Source organism: Eucyclogobius newberryi, unplaced genomic scaffold, assembly GCF_026437365.1.
Source record: "Eucyclogobius newberryi isolate DKJ021-1_F unplaced genomic scaffold, fEucNew1.0.hap1 SCAF_2, whole genome shotgun sequence".
NCBI classification, from domain to species: Eukaryota; Metazoa; Chordata; class Actinopteri; order Gobiiformes; family Gobiidae; genus Eucyclogobius; species Eucyclogobius newberryi.
In genome coordinates this window covers 41950135-41970741 of record NW_027315834.1, presented here as the reverse complement: position 1 = coordinate 41970741, position 20607 = coordinate 41950135, and the positions used below count along the sequence as shown (strand labels likewise).

The window sequence follows — 20607 nt, the reverse complement described above, 5'->3', positions numbered from 1 at the left end:
CTATTAAACGTCTTCTTTAAGCTACATACAGGACAGAATGTTTACATGTCTGCCTTACTTTAGCATGTTTACCATTGCGGCTTTCTTGGATCCACATAAAATACGTCAAAAGAGCTTTACTTTTGAAGATTAGCTGGACTTTTCGCTGTCGCCATGCGAGGCAACTATAACTGTAATGTGGGTGTTAGGTAGTGACTAAGGACCATAGCCTGGTCCTACCCAATTTCGTGAGGTGCGGCTTGTTGTTCCTGCAAAAAAGTAAAAAAAAAAAAAGAAATGCATTCATTTCAGGAAAGCTTCTCTGGCTCAGACCCCAGTATTCATAGAAGGGAAGCCTGTAGAAATTGTGGAGGAATATAAGTAGTTGGGCATCCAAATTGTCAACAACTTAACTATATATATATATTCTATAAAAAGAAAACTTAACAAATGAGTGGTCTGTTCTACAAACTCTGAAAATTTCTTTTGGAGACTTCGCAGACAAGGCAGAAGAAGATTTGAGCTAAGAGAGTAGAGATTCTCACTTAAATGAGCGAGTTAGATAAAGTTTGTGTTTTGGCCAAACGTATACGTATACGAATTCCACATGAAGTTTTATGTGTGAGATCCCAGAACTGTGACCCCAAAGTGTCCCGAGTGTACCCCTGGACTCAGACTGGGGTTGTGTGGACTGTTTAGTTAGGGAGGATTAATTGGTGGCTCTTCCTTTCACTCGTCTGCTTGGCACACAACTTTAAAAGACTGCACTTAAATTCTTGGGCCATCCACGCGGAAGACGGCTGATGTAAACATAGTAAATAGCTCATCCATCAGGTTCACCGAGTGCACATCACACTCTCATGTGGGCAGCAAAATGTACATCTTAAACATTAAGGCACTGCGAGTATTTAGTTAACCAACTTAACTATTGAAAACCAATTCTCTGTTACAACGGCAACCTGGGCAAAAGATGTATAGAATATATGAAAAATGAAATGTGAAATTAAGCACATTCCATTTTGCACAATGGAAATAATAGGATAATTATGTTTACATATTGATTTCATTGTATGAAATCCCCGCCTAAGGCCCAAAGTCACTGGGATAGGCTCCAATCACCGCAACCGCGAAAAGGAACAAGCAGTAGAAAATGGATGGATGGATGGATGGATGAGAAAAACAACCCAAACATTTATTAATATATATATAAAAAAAAAAGTTTTTCCAGTATGTATTTTTCATAAAATATATCATAGTAAACAAAAAACAAATCCCCCACTATAAAATTAAAACAGATGTTTGTTAGGCCTGTCACGAAAACACTGCTACAAAAATATCACAGTAAATAATACTGAAACTATTTTGAGCCACTGAGATCATCCCTAAAGCCGGAGAGTCACAGTAAACTTTTTCAAAATATACAATAATTCTTTAAAAAACATAAGTTGCAATAAATAGAGTTATAGAAGTTATAACTCTATAGCTGAAATATTACTGTAACACAAAATGTTCCCCAAAAGAAAAGCACACAATAAATACTGAGGCCCAAAAATATTGTTCCTTTTATCATTTACTGTTAAACTAATGGTGTAAAATAAAATGTATAAAAAATGCAAAAGCTGTGGTTTCAAAAAGCCACAGAGTCAAAAGAAAATATTTTGATTAGTTCCACTTCTGAGCATATTTATTCAACCAAACTTGAGTCTGTAGTACTTGGTAGCCTGCTTTGTTATGTGTGAAATTTGGCTGGATTTAGACGGAAATCTACGGGATTTGCAAACACTACACAGAGCAAGAAAAGAGGAAGAGGCTGTTGTTGCTGTCAAAACTAAGGCCTTCTGGGTTTCTCACAATGGCAGATGGTTGAGCGAGAGAAAGGCCAATGGAAAAATCACTTCGAAATGTTTACCCTCTACAGTTAAGTGAGAGAAAGACAAATGCTTTACAGAGTGAGGCAAGACGAGGTTGTCCGACCCTAAACAGAGTCCCGCCTAAGCGTAGATGTAGACTACAGTCATATTGTCGCCGCGGGACACTCGGAGCAATGTCACAGCTCATAAGTGTTAATGTGCAAAAGGAAACGGCAGTGACAATCATATTCGTCCAAACACATTGAAGTCATCGTACCCTGCATTAAATGGATGAAGTAATGATGCTTCTGAAAGTTCACTCCAGTTCACTGCGGCTATAAGGACCAAGTTTCAGCCTAGGAATGACAGGAAGTCTGGTGATGATCGACGGATAATGATGTTTCGGAGTTATTTTTAACAGCACAGCATGAGCACACCACCTATTGCACTTGTTTTCTTTTACTTTATTCTAATTTCAGACTTTGCCCCGACAACGTCCTGTAACTGCTGAAAGATAATGCTGCAACATAATATCAGTTCATTTAAACTGTCAGCAGCAAATTTACAGGCATTACATTTAGACAAAGCGCATCACAAGAGGACAATGACCTAAAAATACAAAAGAGCTGTGTACCTTTGTGGCCTGCAACATGCAAAGAAGGTTGTAAGTTAAATACAGGCATCATTTTAACTTATTTTCACCAATAAAAAACTATAAGGAGAGTACATCATACAAATTATAAAACTTATGTGAATTAAGATGATCTGACATTGGAAAACATTTTCTTTTAACTGAATATTTTGCTTGGATATTATGTGGTGCAAATATTGAGAATAATTTCAGTCAAGTGGAAGTTTGTGAAGTAAAGTAGGAAGAAATACTGGACGCAGAGCAGAGTTTTAAAACATAATCATGACATCAAGCTACGGTGAATTCAAATTCCATCCAAAACTCGGGCATAATTTATGCAAAAGGAACACCTTTTCTGACCCTTCAAACATAACAAAGTTGTTTTCATATATTTTTTATTTCTCAAATAGTGAATATTTTGTAAATTAAAGGTTTGTCCCAATGGATGGAGAGCAGATACAGAATTACCTTGTTTGATGCATGATGTCTAACCGTACTGATAAACAAAATAAATTGCCTGCCAAATAATCGGCGATTTGAGAACTCGGTGCATGTGCACTCCCCCGTGCGGACTGATACAACACACACGTGCGTTTGTTTATTGGCGCAACGGATCGCATCGCATCGCTCGTCCCCCGAAGATTTCCGTCTCTTCTGAGTCAGCTCGAACTGTCTTCCTCAGTCTTAATTTTGTCCCGCACACTGAGGGAACTATATTATGATAGATCCATGCGCTTAGACACGCGGAAACGTGCTGCTCATGGGGACGAGCCACACGCAGCTGTAGGTGAGCAGTAGGTGCGTTCTATGTATCTATCTATATGCCCATGCAGATCTTAAAAGACAGCTCAAGGCAAGCAGTATATTTAAAAGATCATTTCTGGTAAATGTTGAGCAGTGACTTTTAAATGTTACTTTTTTTACAGTGAGGAAAAAGTGAAGCACAAATGGTGCCAACAGTTGATATAAATATGTTAAAATAAAACTTATTTATTGACTGAATAGGGACAAGATGTTGGCACAAACTCTTTAACACAAGTCCATAAACAATAATAGCCCAGGTTAAGTACTCATAATGCTGAATGTGCTTAATTACCGTAGCAATGAGAGTTACAAAACTACGACCTACCGCATTCGTGACGTCGATCTGGTAAACCTTCTCAAATGTAGTCCGGTCAAAGAAAACCAGTTTGCCATTGCCCTCGTCTTTCTTCACAGATGTTCCAGTAACAAGAAGCCTGTCGTCAGGGCTGAAGCAGCAATCCGTCCTGAGAGAGAAACAGACATTTATTTTAATCATTTCAATTCACACATGGATATATTCCTTTCCTTACATTGAGAAGTAGTTCGTTAGTCCGTTTGCCACATTCAGCGGTTTCTTAAAGTTGCGCATATCCCATGTTTTTAGAGTGTCATCACCTAAAAGAAAACAAAGAAACAGAAAAAAAAGACATTTAGTGACAATGCAAATTTAAGCTGGGGGTAAATTGTCGATAAATTCTCCCACCTCCACGTGATGCGAGAGTCACGCCGTCGTAAGAGAAGGTGATGCAGGAAGTGTCCGAGCCGGGAATGTGGGCTTGTCTACAGTGGTACTTTGTGTGCACCTAAGAACAACAACAAAAACAACTTTTTTGAGGAGGTTGACCGGCGTAAACCTGGTAAAATACAAATAAAAAGGATAAAACAACAAGCCCTGTATTCTGAACTGAAACAAAGTTACTTTCTTTTCCTGGCCGTGGTTTAAAAACTGCCAACTCAGGAGCACATTTAACTCAATCAAGTTAATCAGACCATAGAAAAAACACCACATGGTTTCAATTGTGCAAATGGTTTCTAACAGCACTATCCTCAACTGTATCCATCAGTTTATCTTTAGAAAGTACAAGCCACAGACATTTACATTGGCAGACAGAGATTGTACAGGTTATGGTGAAAGAATATTGCTTTGCTCATATTTTAACACACCTTCAATGTAGGTGTGGGGCAATAGATTCCTGTTCATTTTTGTATTAACATCACATGTGATCTTTTATCGTGTTGCCAGATGTTTTAGCTTGGTAAGTCGGGTAGAATTTTATCTATTGCAACACAGCAGATACAAATAAAACAGGAGTACCGGTATATCTCAAAAGCCCAACGCATTTTCAGTTCAAACTGTTGTCGAGTCGAGTCAAATGTTATCACAGTCTTTCCCAGATGATAAACAATTATGATGAATAAAGATAATACAGTTCATGTCACAAAGGTTATCTTTTGTCCACACAGGAAGGTTAGAGCTGACAGTCCTCAACAGATTGCACTTGTGTGTAGAGTTGTCAAAAGTATTAAAAAAACAGATACTCGTTTGGACGGTCTTGACCTTTAAATAAAGCACTAATGAAATCAATATAGTCTATTGAGCCTATTCCTTAGCATCAAAATAAAGTTTGTAATTTTTGTATCGTGACAACAACTTCTTGTGTGCAAGAACACAGCAGTGCAAAAAGCTTAATACCAGAGAATTAGTGGACATAAATGCCACAAGTCAATGTATCAATCAAAAGAGCCATTGATGTTACATTTCAAAGCAAAGTCAAAACGGAAAAAAGAAGGATTGGTAGTTTAAACATTTCTGGGTTATTTTTGTCAGGGTTTATAACAGCAAACCAATCGCAATTTTGTACATCAGATGCCCTTCCGGCTGAAACCAGCAACAACAATTCTGTAACCACTCTGGTTACCTTGTAGCCATTTGCTCCACACATACAGCACATGAGCGTTCACATATAATGTTACGCAGCTTGGCTGTGACTGTATACAGCAGCATGTAATACTGAAAACCAAGTCGACACACCAAGTTGACTTTCACTGGGGGCTTAGGGTTAGGTTAGAGCCATATGTTGAATTGTTAAATGACAAACCAGAATACCTTGCAGATCTTTTCAGAAGTCTTTATTAATTTTGTTTATTTGGTCGGGGCATGTTAATGCACGTACATGATATACGTACATGCTGCAAACACACCGTTTATGGGCTAATTTGCATCCATTGATCCACATTCATACACCAGCATTCTTGGACACTGGAGGCAAGGTGGGTGAAGTATCTGGCCAAAGGACACAATGACAGTATGCCCTACCGCCCCTGTGGCAACTGGCATTCCAGTGGTCTCCCATCCAAGTAGTAACCAGGCCCATCCCTGATCTGACGAGATCAGGCATTGTAGGTAGGTACACATTTATGAGCCTGGATTCACTACAAACATAAGGTAAAACTGTGCAGAATACTTCTGTAGTGCAGAGGCCGTGCAGGGACTGCTCTTGCACAAATGTGTCCCACACGCAGTACAAAGCCATACTAAACACTAAAATTGTTGAGCAGATAAATTGTGCAGAGGTTGTATTAATTGTATTAAAATGTGAAATGCATACATGTTCCATGCAAATCCTTGTGCTGTGTTTCTGCACAAGGTCACTAGCAGCAATAGATTAAGAGATCGATCACAACTATAGACTGGTGAAGCAACCAGTCTGAGGTGGGATTGATAACAAAAACACAAAACAAATATAACCCTGGTTTCTACAGCTGCACTTTTATTAATCCCAAATGGAATGCAAATAAAATGGAGAAAGGAGAATTGCAGCAAGGTAGGCTTTACAGAGCACGCTTTGGATAAGAAAATGTGTGTGCCGACTGAGATAGGTCTGAAAAAAACTGGCCAAAATAGAGGAAGAAGAGAGCAAGGCATGATGGAAAAGAGCAATGTGTTCTCATAATGCACACTACAGGCAGCACTTTTCAGAGTTAAGAGAAGGGAAGCTATTAACTTGGCAGAGACAGATAAAGTAGTTACCTTGAACAGAGATAACATGCGCTCTTCCTTTAAGGCTTAGGCCACTTAGATCACCTTAGAGCACCTCGCATTATCAAAGTCAAAATGACTTTAGGTCCAGTCCATTTTCTCTGCTCTAATCTCAGATTATCAGCATTCTCTTTTATTCACTACATTAAATTGACAAGGCAAAAGCAATAAAAGTTGGGAGTTAAATGTAACAGAGAAATGTGTAATCTTACAGCAGGTGGAGGCGTTCAACAGACAAAAATTAAATAACCCAACTTCCAGCTTCATAATTGCAGCAATCTGGGTGGAGCCAGTGGACTCTGGACAGGAGGGTTTGCTGATGATGTTAATTCTATATCATAGTGAAGTGAACAACTGGACAAAGCTCACATCCCAATACAAGACTATTTTGAAGCCCAGGAGATACATTTTTAATCTAATGTTATTACACTATTATTGTGTTTTTTAGAAAAGACAAAGACATTCTTGATCACAGTCTGACATCTTTAGATTTAAACATATAACTTTAGCATTGTGTCATGAGATGAAGCACAAGTGATCAAAATAAAACTTGCCACAGAACAGAAAGACCGTTGACAATGATTAGTGCCTCAATAAGCAGAGCCGTTTTAAGTTACATTCGTTTGTTGTAACTTTCTATTGCAAACATACACCCACTCCAGCTATTTCTAGATGGCCTGCCGCTGTTGCTTAAGCTTAAGTGTTTATTTACTATGATGATGTTGGCTGCCACTGGTGAATGCCATGGAGTTTGTTTCCTGTGCAAATCTAAGCAGAGGCCGGTGAAACTGAAATCATAGGCTCCATATGATCATCCAATGCCTTAAGACCAATTAGTTACAAAGTACTAGTTCAAGTCACTGTGATTCTACTAATTAAACGGTAAACAGTGCCATTTTAAAGCAGATTATGGCAATAACTATGCAAAAAACAAAACCAGTAATACTAAATAAATGTTTCTTTCCCTCTTTGTGGAGTTTATAAACAGTTAAAAAGAATGGAGATGGGGAATATTATAAATTGGCCACCACAATGCTGTCACTCCAATCACTCTGACTGTCATTACAGAAAGACTTCCTCTCTAAACTCCTGGCACCTGAAACAGTGGGCAGTGGAGCCATCCCACTATGACCTCTGCTGCTTTCGGAGGATCAAGTGGCCAAACCGTAGTCCAACAACAGCTGCGCTGATCTTTCACAGAAATCAACAAGTGGTGATGGCGACGCTGGGCCTGCGCACCCATGTAAAGTCCAGTTACTTTTATTCCGGCTCGTCTTACTGGCAGAATGGCCATATGGCTGTGTATTGTCTTGAGGACGTAAAAACATTCAAAATGTATTGGAAAATATCTACTTTTACGCTTGATGGTAATATGATTGAACATTAATACCCTACTACAAATAATAATACCCTATTACTCTACCCACTAGAAATACTTGATCTGGATTGATGATAAACTCTCCTTCAACAAACACATACAGGAGCTGACAATATTGAAGACTGATTGTCATTCTTCTTTATAGATAAAATGTGTAATCCTCTTAATTGTAGACATCAGTTAATCCAGGCTACATTTCTCGCAGTTCTAGATTATAGTGATATTATATATATGCATTCTACAGTAACAATGTTAAAACCTCTAAACTCAGTTTATCATTCAGCTCCAAGGTTCATTACAGGAGCAGGAGACAGAACTCACCACTCTTATACTCTAAAGTAGAATGGCAATCATTTGATGCAAGAAGAGAACAGCACTGCCTTTTGTTTATTTAAATCATTTTATGCCTTTTAATGATGTTAAAGCACTGGTCAAGGACTACCCGCAGTGCCACCAGTATACTTGTTTTATATAATTTTATCTCATAGTGTATGTGTCGATGTGTTTTTATGTACAGTATTGGTTAATTTTATTGAATGTTTTATTTGTGTTTTAGTATCTGTGTTTGTTGTTTATTCTGCGTTGTGTTTTAACAGAGTACCCACAAAAAAATAACTTCTCATTGTGTTTTCTCTTAATAAATAAATAAAATCAGAAATTACAGATGTTTGTTTTATGTTGTTGGTAATTGGTGGTTGTAATCGAAACGTGAATAAATGACTCCATTCTTTCCTAATACTATTGAGCATTATGTAAACCAGTCGAAAGGAGCACTGATAAATGCTCAGGACTTCTGCCAAAATCAACTTTGCATTTACCTTATTTGAGGTCTAAGCTCATCAGGCTTGGAGCATTCACTTTAGGCCTGTGTCACAAAGTTATGGCAGGTTTTAGTGGTAGAATTACTTACATTTTCAGTCAATAGTAGTGCCTATAATAATTTGGTTCAATTCAGCAGGAGGCCTAAGGGTTGTATTTTCTTAAGTGATTCTTTAGAAAAGGCCTCAAATACGCAGTATCAGGCAGTGCACATTTTTGGAATCCATTTCAAGGAACTTGTGTAATTTTGTGTTGACCCTTTTGGTCTGCGAGCATGCAATCACTCTGTCATTAGCAATCTGCTAAGAGAGAGCTTCCTGACTCCTGCCATAGGATCAGAGCGCTCATGTGATGGTTGTGTCATCCCCAATAGCTTCTTCAGAGCTGAGATTTAGTCCAAGGTCATGTTCATGTTTGATCATGATTGATCGGCTGCATATTCAGCCCATGACTAATAGTGGTCATACGACAAAGGAGGGAGTCAGCAGCTGTACCAGCACCAAGAGGTCATCTCCTTTTTAGGCTCACGGCACAACCTAAGTCAGCGGTGCACATTGATGCTTGCGGCAGAAGGCGGCAAAAAAAAACCTCAAGCCACCAGGCTCTGGTGGTCAGGGGCAGACATGACGGGGCTATGGTACATAAGTAGAAGAGGCAATACAATGTGTCCATTTCACTCAAGTACAAGTGTGGTAATGATGGATGCTATACTAGTAGAGAATCTAGTGGATTGCAACAAAATTATTTCTGGGATGACAGACTGGAAAGTACTCCTCAGACTGTTGTCCCCATTCGTTCTCATGTTCGAGTCAAAGAGGGGCCTGTATTAAAAACTGGAACAAAAAAGGTCCCCAAAAGTTAGTGAACAAAGCCACTGAAACAGCGTGAACAGTAGCACGTGGAACAAATGGAATGGATGATGTCATTCAATCTGTTGTCTACCAACAATGTTAAATCACTATACCTCATGAATTCCACAAATAAATTAAGTTGTCAATAAATTCCAGAAAAGCTTAAATACTGATTCCACAAGGAACAACACTGTGTAATCTCCTACTGCCCAGACACTGGACACAGATGGGTCCGTTTAAACCCAGCTACAACACAGGCTGATGGATCGCCTTCCAGACATTAAGAAAAAATTGTATGCCTGAACTATTCATGCCCCAAATATGGACTTGTTGTTTAATCCTGTAATAATTTGTCAAATAACTTGAATGCTTAGCACCAGATGCTTTTTCAAGCCAAAAATCATTATGTCCACCAGGGGGATTTTTGGGAACGGAATGTGGTGGAATCATTTATTCAGAATAATTTTTAATGTACAATATACATAGAAATTAGTTACATTTGGCGATATACTGTAATTCAATTATTACTTTGTAATAGTAACAATAATGGTAATTTTTGGTTAATATAACGCATAGTTTTCATCTCAGATAGTCTAATCCAAACCTTTCACCTTCTGGTCAGCGTTACAAACTGAACTCTGGCAGCTCTGGCCTGTGACATGCAAGTCCTGACTTTTTGATCCACAAAGCTCCGACCCATGTGTGTGATGCATGTGTGACTCACACTAAGGTTTCTGTCCCAGATCTGGATGCTGCCGTCCTGGCATCCAGCTGCAACAAGCTTCCCATCTCGGCTGTAGGTGCAGCAGATCGGAATGACCTTCTTTCCCTGGAAAGAGCGCGGTTTGAACACAGCTTTGTGTTGCTTCTCCTTGGTCACATCCCAAGTGCGCACAGTTCTGTTAAGACATTTCAAATAATCAGGATTTTCTTAAAATTCAGCTAGGACTTACATGTAAAAACACTGTAGGAAAAGAACATGTACAGTAGTTGGTTACATGTCACTCAATTATTCCATCTAAAATAATTATAATAAAATGCCTTTGGGCTATTTCTAAGTGCCAGAAATCAAAAGAAAACGCCAAGATGCACAAGTTAAACCACATCTTTCACTTGAGTGGCATGACTTCAGTCCAAAAGGAGTCAGTCATGTTTTACACATAGGTGATATTAATATTTAATCACTCACTGTTGATAACTGTTATGATGTGGTTGTTAAGGCAACCTCTCATTTAGACAGGACACATGTGTGAGAGCCCGTTGTTTGGAGAGCATCATGACCTCTGTGTCACCAGGTCAGCAGAGAAGTATAAACATGTTGGGAACACTGCTACTAACAGCTATCGGCCCAGACTCGCTGCAAAGTTCACAGACACTCAAGTGTGTTTGGAGAAGTCCAACATCCTGAGACAGAAGACTGAAGACAGATGTTCTGAGTGAAAATGGCACAGGACATTTTTCACTTTTCTGCATAGATGCATAGATGGGAAGACAGTTTAGAATGATTGAAAAACTAGTTAATTTGCTGTCTCAAACCACATCTCCATATAATTTACAGAGAACAAACGTTTTTAATATAACTCAGGACTAACCTCTCTTCTGATCTACCGTACACATTATTATTGTTGTCTTTTTTTGCTTACAGGACTATTTAGTATGCTATGTAATCTTGATATGTAATTTATGGCCAGATGATTTACTCCTGTAAACCAGGGACTGCAGATGGAATCTGGTGCAAAAACATCTGTTGTTTTATGTGCTTAATGTTCCTTCAAATAAAGACTAAACTAAACTGAGCTAAACTGAACTAAACTATGATGACAAATAAAGAACTTAACAAAAGACGTTATATTATTCATTGGGATCTAAAATATAGCTATGCTGGGCATCAGGAAAAAGCCAAATATGAATGCAGTTACTGAGTGCAGGGCATGAGAGGGGAATCTACTGCTTCAAATGGGATTTTCCTTGAAAATTAAAGCGAAACTATATAGAAAACTAGTTCCATTTCATCCCTACTAGCCACCAGAAGGGCACTGATTGTTCCCTTCATCTGGGATTCATAGAACCGTAGTTACATATGTAACTTTCGTATTAGCCTCCTGGGTTGGGTCAGCTTTTATGCTTACAGGAATAAACCACCCGGCCTGGTTTTGAAAAGGTAACAGTTTTGTTTGTTCCAACTTTGTTTTCTGTTCAATCAGCAGCCCTCTTTTCTGGCACAAATGCTTCAGAGACAGCGAGGTGAATGTAATAAAATGAGCCTATACATTGCCACTCATGCGTGCGCGCTTTATGGGGTAGCTCGTGGTTCACACATTGACTGAAGAGTGACAGCTCCCCTGTCCCAGATCCTATCTATGTTACGGCCCCAGTCAGACCAGCAGTTGCTAAGACAGCTTTCCACGATGAGGAGATAAAGAAGAGATGCATGCCTTGTATAAGTTTGTTTACAGTGAAGATCCTTGTGATGGGGTCAGGCTGTGCTGGTTCTTAACTGGTTGACTGACTAACTGGGTTCTGTTATGAGAGAGGAGGATGAGACAGATGTATTAGCGTTGCTGAGGAAGATAAAGCCTTTGGTGGTGGTGGGGGGAGTCATGAATGCAGCACTAGTGTGAAGCAAGATGGTTAGATAGAAAACGACCATGACGAGGAGAGACCACATTAAAAATGTCAAAATTGTAGATGTAGACTTAAATGGTAAAAAAAAAAAAAAAAAAATTCTGAAGGTAATAGATGTGTATTCTTAAATAAAAAACACTGCCAGTGCATTGCAAAAACATTATAAACATTATATATAATATATTTTTTCCAGCTGACAAAACATTCAAAACGACACTGTACTGAACTGTCGGGGAACAGATCAGGAAACATTTTTGAATTAAAAATAGACGGCAAAAAATAAAGCAAAGCAATAGAAATTGCACATAAATAATTTGTTTAATGACTTGTCATATCTCACTACTCCCCAACTTCTCTTCATGCGTTAAGTTTAAACAGAGAATTTTGTTTCGGAGCAGTTAAATGACCGCTGATGTCCTGTATGTGACTACACATCCAGCTGCAGTCTGACAGTGAGCCAACACAAGGGAATCCCAGGCATTCAGAAGACCTGGAAACATTCCACTAAGACTATCAAATTCCTCTCATGCCCCGTTCTCCGCTCCACCAAGGTCTGAAATTTAAGTTACAAAAAGAACATAACATGGAATTTGGATTGTTCTTTTGGGACGAGATAAAAGTACATCCAATAAAACTAATACTGCCTGTCACATCAATGAAGTCTGTGTCATGTCACAATGATATTTGATACTCACAACCACTGCACTTTTGCCTCTCCACAGCTTTTAAATAAAAAAATATATATATTTTTGTCACTTAAACCAATGTTGATGTCAATGAACATACCGGTAATAAGCAAAACGTAATGGATGTCCACTTTGTATTTGACCATTATTCATGTGTCAATTAATGAAGATAATTGGAGTTCACATGTGCTTGTGCATTTATGCATTCCAGTGATGAACAATTGAACATACACAACAATGATCTCCTCCCTGCTGCTGCATTATGAAGACACCACATCAGTGTTTCCTTCTCATGCACTTCCTCTTAGGCCAAGACTGTGGGTTATTGAAATGTTTCAAAAAGCTTGAGGTTCTTCTACTGAAAAGAATTCTTTCAGTGTGGGATCCTTAATCAAGGAGCGGGCCGGTTCACTGATCATTCTTAATAAGCTTTTCAAATAAACACCACAAGCCTGAAAGAAAGCAAAGGGACTTTGTTCTGGTGTGACGTTTTAGCACCAGACACAAACTACCATAGGCCCAACGCAGACACATATGGACAGTACCTTCATCAGGCAAGAATGTAGTCTGAGGCATTCACTGGAGGTTTAAAAAAAAAAAAAAAAAAAAAGACTCCTGAGGGGAAAAAACACTGCCAGCCCTGACCTAATCCTAATTAAAAGAAGTTACACGTTTTACTGTTCACTTTACCAGAAGCTACTGCATTTAAAATGTATGTTTTACTAAATAATTCTGTAAAAAATGTGTATGCTTTAATAATCTAATAATTAACATTTCCTTATGTGGCCTTGATCAAGTCAATGATTGTTTACAGTCAACCACTTTCTTTGAGCAGTTCATGGTGTAAAAAGGTTGTCTAAACCAGGACATTACCTGGAAATGTAACGCTACTGGTAAGGAAAATCAGCTGAAAATTCAGTGTACCACAGCAACTTTAACTGGAGAATCAGTAATCTGTGTGGACATAAAGCCAAACCATATCCTCAGGTTGTCCACAAGGTTAAGTATAATGCATGCATAATCCTAAAAGGTCCAGGAGGGAAATGGCACAAGGTCCTCACACTGTCCCTGTAGCTTTACACCAGCACAGCATATGTACAATACAATACAATAATATATAATATACATAAATAATACATATATAATATACATATATAATTTACATACATTATATATAATATATACTGTATTTTCGTGACTATAAGTTGCATTGTTTTTTTCATATTTTGGCCGTGGGGCGACTTAAAGGCGGTATGGACGATTTTTCGGCGATTTGAGAACGCAGGCGGAAGTGCGCATGCGCACTCCCCCATGCGGACTGATACGCGGACTGATACAACACACACGTGCGTTTGTTTATTAGCGAAACGGAGCGCATCGCTCCGCTCGTCTCCCGTAGATTTCTGTCCACTTCTGCGTCAGCTCGAACTGTCTTTCTCCGTCTTCATTTTGCCCCGTACACTGAGGGAACTATATTATGATAGATCCATGCGCTTAGGCAGGCGGAAACGTGGGGACGAGCCTGACGCAGCTGCAGGTGAGCGGTAGGTGAGTTTTATGATTGATACGTGGCAGGAAAAATGATTTATCCACGCCACGAGGAAATGATAAAAAATTTGCTGAAAAAAATCGTCCATACCACCTTTAAACTCCAGAGCAACTTATGTGATATTATTAGTTATTTTCACAGTGGCAACCACAAAGCGCTCTGCGCTCGAAGTGACGCATAAGAAGAATCTGCACTTCCTCTACCTCCGGAGTTTGCAGAGTTGTTTAGAAGTGACACAGAGGAAGAAGAATTCAATGGATTTAGTGATTTGGGGTAATACTGATGCTTTGGTAAACTTGTTAGCATGTTCTTTATGCTATAGTTATCTGAATAACTGTTAATATGTTACTTTAACATACCAGACACTTACAACAGTTCGTTGTCTATGCGTCATGTGCTGAAGATGTTTCGTTAGCATCCGTAACCCTATTCATCATGTTCTCTTCTGTTGAATTTCAAGATGAAAGGTCTGTTCTTGTTCTTTGATTTTATCAAATACATTTCCCCAAAAAATGTAACTTATCTTCCAGAAATTACATGAGCTTTGGTTTAAATGTACATTATGGTTGCTAGATAAGTTATATAATTAACATGCATCACATATGCTGTCCATGTCCAACCAAAAGTAAAATCATAAACTTGGTAAAATAAGGAAAACCAATATCTTAGACCAATTTCATTATTCAAAATATTAGTTTATGTCAAACATATCATATGCACTTTTTGTCTATATGAAAGTCCATTTCTTTCCCAGTGTTTTCAAACACCAGACTAATGCATATAAGGCATAACCATAAGAGAGTAATATTTAACTAATATTCAGCATTAAGAGGATTTAGGATAAGGTTAATCCCTCCATGCAACTCTCATCGCCGCCTCTTGAACTTGTGGACCTCGACTAGTGCTGCCCCTCGTCAATTGCTTCCTGTGCGCTGAGAGCCGAGTCGTCTCGAGGCAACACCCGCCGCTAACGTGCCAGGGGAGGATTTCCAGAGCCTCGAATACAGGCCAAATAAACCAGCCACATTTAAGAGTGCAGTGTGACTGGTAAACACAGGACAGCCCACAAAGCCAAACGTTCGTGTCAGGGATGGTCCGAGTGGGGTTTCTGGTCTGCTGCCTGGTACACCCACTTAGAATCATCACAAGATTTTCACTTCTAGACCAATATGCAAACTCTCTCACACCTACACAAGCCATGGCCTCAAATCATTCCATATTTAAGTCTCGTATTAAGTAAGTGCCATCTCTTTAGGGGAGGGAGTTACAACTACAACCAGACACCAGAGCAGCAAGATGAATTGCAATCAAACTGAAATGGCAATTTCACTGGATGCATTTAGCAAATCGCAATTTTTCCAGTACCATAATTTCCTCCACAATCAATAAATTATCCTGTCTTTTTCTGCATTCTGTCGTTTGGATTTGTAAAAAACGTGTTCTAAAGACATGTGATTACTTCATTAGTTTGTCAGCTCATAGGCTCATTGGGTTCTTAACAAAAATTGAGTCTCTGTCTGGACTTTTAGACGGTACAAAATGTTTATTTAAAACCGGGCAACACTTAAACTGGTTCATTCTAAGGACAAGATTCCAACACAAAAACAGAGCAATGTAGTGTATTCTAGGAGGAGAGAATAAACAGCCACTGCACAAAAGGCTGTATCAACACAGAAGACATGCTAATTCAGGACCACAGAGCACTGTCTATCGAAGGTGAAGATTCTAAGCAGGAGAAAAGATGGTTTGAAAGAGTCAAGGAGGCAATCTTTGTTAAAAAAGAGAATCCTTCTTTGAACAGAAGTGGAGGTTTAAGGTTCAATCTGCCATCAGTGTACAGCAGCATTTAGAGGCCATGGAGCGGCATCAGCCCTGGACATTCTGATGCTAATCAAGTCATTCGTGATGAGGGAGCTGCAGCCAGGTAACAATAGGATTTCTATGGCCCATTACAGGGCTATGAGGGGAATAAAGAATATTGATTTCAGGTCAAACTCACAGTGTAAACAAAAACAGGACAGGCTGTTATCAGGAGGTTCTGCTCGGTGGGCAGGGCTTTACTCAAGAGTAGGATAAGTATGCGAGTTCGAGAGAATGACTCCGGGATGAGAGTCGAAACGTCTTGTTTTTCTAAAACAGTGTCCAGATGACTACAACTGAATCTTTTTCTACAATGGATCACTCCAGGACGAATGAGGGATTACTCGACTCATAGGCCTATTTTAGCAGTTTCATACATTTTCCAGGATCTGTTTGAAATTTAATAGAATCTTTTTAAAAACATAAAGCACACATATAATTGCAATACTTAGATATTAGAGGTGTTTTACCAAATCATGCTGCCCTACAAGAGACACTACTAATCATCGTTGATAAAAAAAACTTAAATCACTAGGATGTAAAGGACATATATGATATACATTGATTTACTATCCATCAAGTAAAAATGCATTAAAACAAAATCAAACTATGATTTAAAAAGTGGGTTTAAAAGATGTGGTAAACAGAAATAGCCCCATCCAACTTAGTAAATAGAACCTATAAAAACTAAAGTTTGGCTGATACACACAATGATTGGTGCAATAATTGAAAACTCACCCATCATTGGAGCAGGTCATAAACTCCTCTTTCATTTTTGGATGCCAACAGCCACAGTTTAGCATTGCTGTGTGACCCTAAAAAGAGAACGGGAGAAAATCAGCTTAGAACATATTTAACAGGCACCGACAGTTAATGTCCAGACCCCGGGCGTCAAGGTAAACTGAGGTATCACACACACCCAGAATCATTTGGATTGAATTGGATCCAGTCAAGATAATGTGTATTTGCACCTTCTACAAGGCCTGCAACTGTTTGTAAAAGTTGTTTGGTAATGAGCACATGTTACTAATAGAAGATGAAACCAGTTCTTCTTCATATTACAGCTATGACCTTGAACTGAGCCCGTTTTCTCTCTAGAGATACATTAAGTTGTGGGTCAATACTCCAAACAGCGAGCTCCCTGTAGAGTCAACTTAAGCCAGCGCTCCTGCTGAAAAGTCATGTGGAGAAAGACTAAGAGCAAATAACTTTAAAGTGCGCTGGCCCAGCAAGAGGCCAACTGCTCTGCCAGGTTAGAGCTGAAAGAGGTTGCAAACGTGACATACCACTTTTTGACAGGATGCTCCAGAGCCTCACAGGAGCACACATTTCCAAATGACATTGGTATGTGCAGCTGAAAGAAAAAACTGTTGACTTGTTCCCAATGAAAAACACTCAATTAAAAGTTATAAATAAGCAAAGCACTTTAATAACCAAAGAGATCAAAACACGTTGGCTGTGAGAAGAGAGATGCAGATGTATGGTAAAGCAGTTTAAACCCGTATAAACTTTAACCCCCGAGGATCCTTCAGAAATCCTGTTTGAAGTATTTCCAGAAAGAACCCTTTTTCCATTAAAAATATATATCTTATAGAAAAATAATAGTCATTCTGGATTGTTTAATATAGTCGTGCTGGTGTTACAGAGACTAGTTATCAAAGGATAAAAAGCAATCTTACAGCACCATTACAAGACATGGATGTTTTAAGTGCGCCAACAAATACATTTTCACTGAACCCAATACAGATCAACTCCAGATGGACACAAACAAAGAAAACACTACTGGCAACCAATGGACCTTGACTTTCAACTAATTCATATGGGTGGTATAAACCATGTGTAAATGTAGCGCAGCTGCCACAGATGGCTAGTAACCACCAATAAAGCTCTCCCAAACAAACTTAAATCTTCACATGGACACTTCATCATGACAGCCCTTTGTAGACCCAAGTACAACTAACACATGAACCATGGCAGAGCCTGGGCCGACTGGGTGAGCCATTTTCCTCCGTCCAAACACAGCAGCTCACAGAAGTGCCACAATTATGCATTAGCAAAGTATAAAGTTAGACATATTCTGTAAAATAAACTTTTATGCACTTTAAACCATGTAATGATGATGTTACAATTATCGGTTTTATTTTGAGTGATTCATGCAGTTTTTAGTTCTGTCCTGTATCTAGGGCTTGAGTGCTCAGAAAATGTGTTTTCACCTACCCCCTATACTAGAAGTCCATTTTTCAGAAATAAAAACACAAAATAACTTTCCACTGCTGGCTTGCATTTCAGAATCGGATTCAGAATTAATTAACAGGAAGTCAAAAAAAAAAAGCATCGTCTTCTTTAAAGATCCCATATTATGCCATTTTTCCTGTTTCGTAGTCTACCCTAAGGGTGTATTTGATAACAATAAGTGTTGTGCAACACCCATAACATCCATAACATCCATAACATCCATCCATCTATTTTCTACCGCTTATTCCCTTTCGGGGTCGCGGGTGACTGGAGCCTATCCCAGTGACTTTGGGCCTTAGGCGGGGTACACCCTGGACAGTATTTAGTTATAAATTATCACCCATATCTTGGACTCACTCACAACACACTGTGTTACAGGTACAGAGTGCTTCCTGGAGGATGGGCTGAAACAGGCTGACTCATCCTGGTGAGTAGGCCTCGTACATCTGGATTGAGACTGTTCTCTAGCTAAAGATTGCAGGAATCAATCAAAAAACACTTTGGGCACATAAACAAGGTACCAATAGCACTGTGAGAAGATAAAAACCTCTGAAAAGTCCATTTGGCATGATATGGGACCTTTAACTAGAGGAAAATGACACTTGACTCCATGACAGACCGGCATTTTTTAAATATTATCGTATATTGTTATTTTCTGTAGTAAACTATTATGTTTCACATATTATTGTGACAGACCAACTAAATCCCATTAAAACACATGCCCTTTCTCCCTACTTAATGCAATGATTACCCCAATACTTAAATTGTAGGATGAAAATACACTTAAATTCAATTCACTTCATACAAAATTGCATGTTAGTCAGTTAATCTTAGTGCACCTTATTATGTACATTTAAAGCAATTAACAGAAGCATACCTTTGTGTTTGCCATATCCACAATGTACTGGTCTCCTTTTATACACTCCATCACATTGAAGCCATCCCGGTCCAACACTTTGGCTTGTGCATTACCAGAAATCACCAGGATCGCATCTCCCGTGATACTGTACTGTAGAGACCTGATTTGATGGCTGGAATAAAATGAAACACAAATTAATTAAATCTAGATACAAAAGCCTCCATTTGCATTCCTCGTGTTAGCTGAGACTGTATAAGACATTGTTACGCAAGAAATATGAATGTTTCCCAACATGTGGTCTGGTGTCCTGTGCAAATATAGGCATCTGCACAGCGTTAAGACTGCTTCATGCATCAACACCAAACTGTGCTCGGCCAAGTGCCGGCACCCGACGCAGACCTGACATGTTTGAGCTTCTGTGTGGCTCATCAGAGTCCAGGTGCGTTGAGGGTAACCATACTATTTACGTTTAATTTATTTATCATGACATTTAACAATATATAAAGGCTCATGTCCAAAGAGATTTGTACTGAACTCTCACATTTTAGGCAAGATTTCACCTGCCATTCAAACTTTATGTGAATCAAACCATCACAATGCTTGCGGTGAAGTGACTTTTTGGACAAAGTTCTCGTCAACAGTACACACACAGCAAGCGCCATAAGCTTTCTGATTGGTTGCCAGGTGCATTGCGAATTGCTCGAGTATAGATCAATCTTTACATGAAAAGTCTAACATAGTCAAGAAATCAAAATAAATAATGTTCGTGCTGTCAAGTAGGGCCCATTTAGAAAGATTTTAACAGGGCGGGATCAGCATGGTTGTTAGAAAGTCTATAAAAAGACCTAAAAGACTAGATCAAACTAGTCATACTACTACTGTCATTGAAGCCTAGGATAAACAGAAACATACACGAACCCATCAACCATCTGCTTGTGTTGTGATGGGCTCATTTGACTGAATGGTCAGGATGTCCAGAAGTCAACATGAAGGCTGATTAAGCACAGCAGTATGTGTGTAAATAAATGTAACGCATGTGCTAAATGTTTGCATGAATTGAGGTCCACATGTTGAACAAGTGTGTTGATGTTAACTGAACACATGGGAACCTACTCACCACTCACATGGTTGCAGAGTCCTGAAGGCCTGGAATGTCGTATCCATACCGGCAAAATCCCAAAAGCGCACATCAAAGTCATATCCCCCAGACACTAGCCGGGCTCCAGAGGGGTCCAAGCCAAGGGCCGACACCTGACAAAGCAGTGCCACTTTTAGAAAGCAGTGCAATCAGCGTCACAAACTAATTAAACCACAGAAAAAAGCCTTTAACTTACCGTTTTGGTGCCATGTTGTAAAGTGATCTCATGTGTGTCTGGAATCTTTTTGACAGGATCCTAAGCAAACAAAATTAAATGAAGGCACTTTTTTAAATGTGTTTTGT

At 39.0% G+C, this 20607-nt stretch overlaps 1 protein-coding gene across 1 annotated transcript in view; it reads right to left on the bottom strand.

The window, feature by feature from the left end:
* Window positions 1–20607, bottom strand: part of LOC140368446 (WD repeat-containing protein 70) — a 29201-nt gene that overhangs the window by 7389 nt on the left and 1205 nt on the right. The window contains exons 6-13 of the mRNA XM_072455486.1: window positions 20501–20560; window positions 20284–20417; window positions 19185–19338; window positions 16811–16887; window positions 10077–10251; window positions 3968–4067; window positions 3795–3879; window positions 3590–3728 (exon numbers count right to left, since the gene is read on the bottom strand). Coding sequence (XP_072311587.1) covers window positions 3590–3728; window positions 3795–3879; window positions 3968–4067; window positions 10077–10251; window positions 16811–16887; window positions 19185–19338; window positions 20284–20417; window positions 20501–20560 — 924 coding nt within the window. The remainder of the gene's footprint in view (window positions 1–3589; window positions 3729–3794; window positions 3880–3967; window positions 4068–10076; window positions 10252–16810; window positions 16888–19184; window positions 19339–20283; window positions 20418–20500; window positions 20561–20607) is intronic.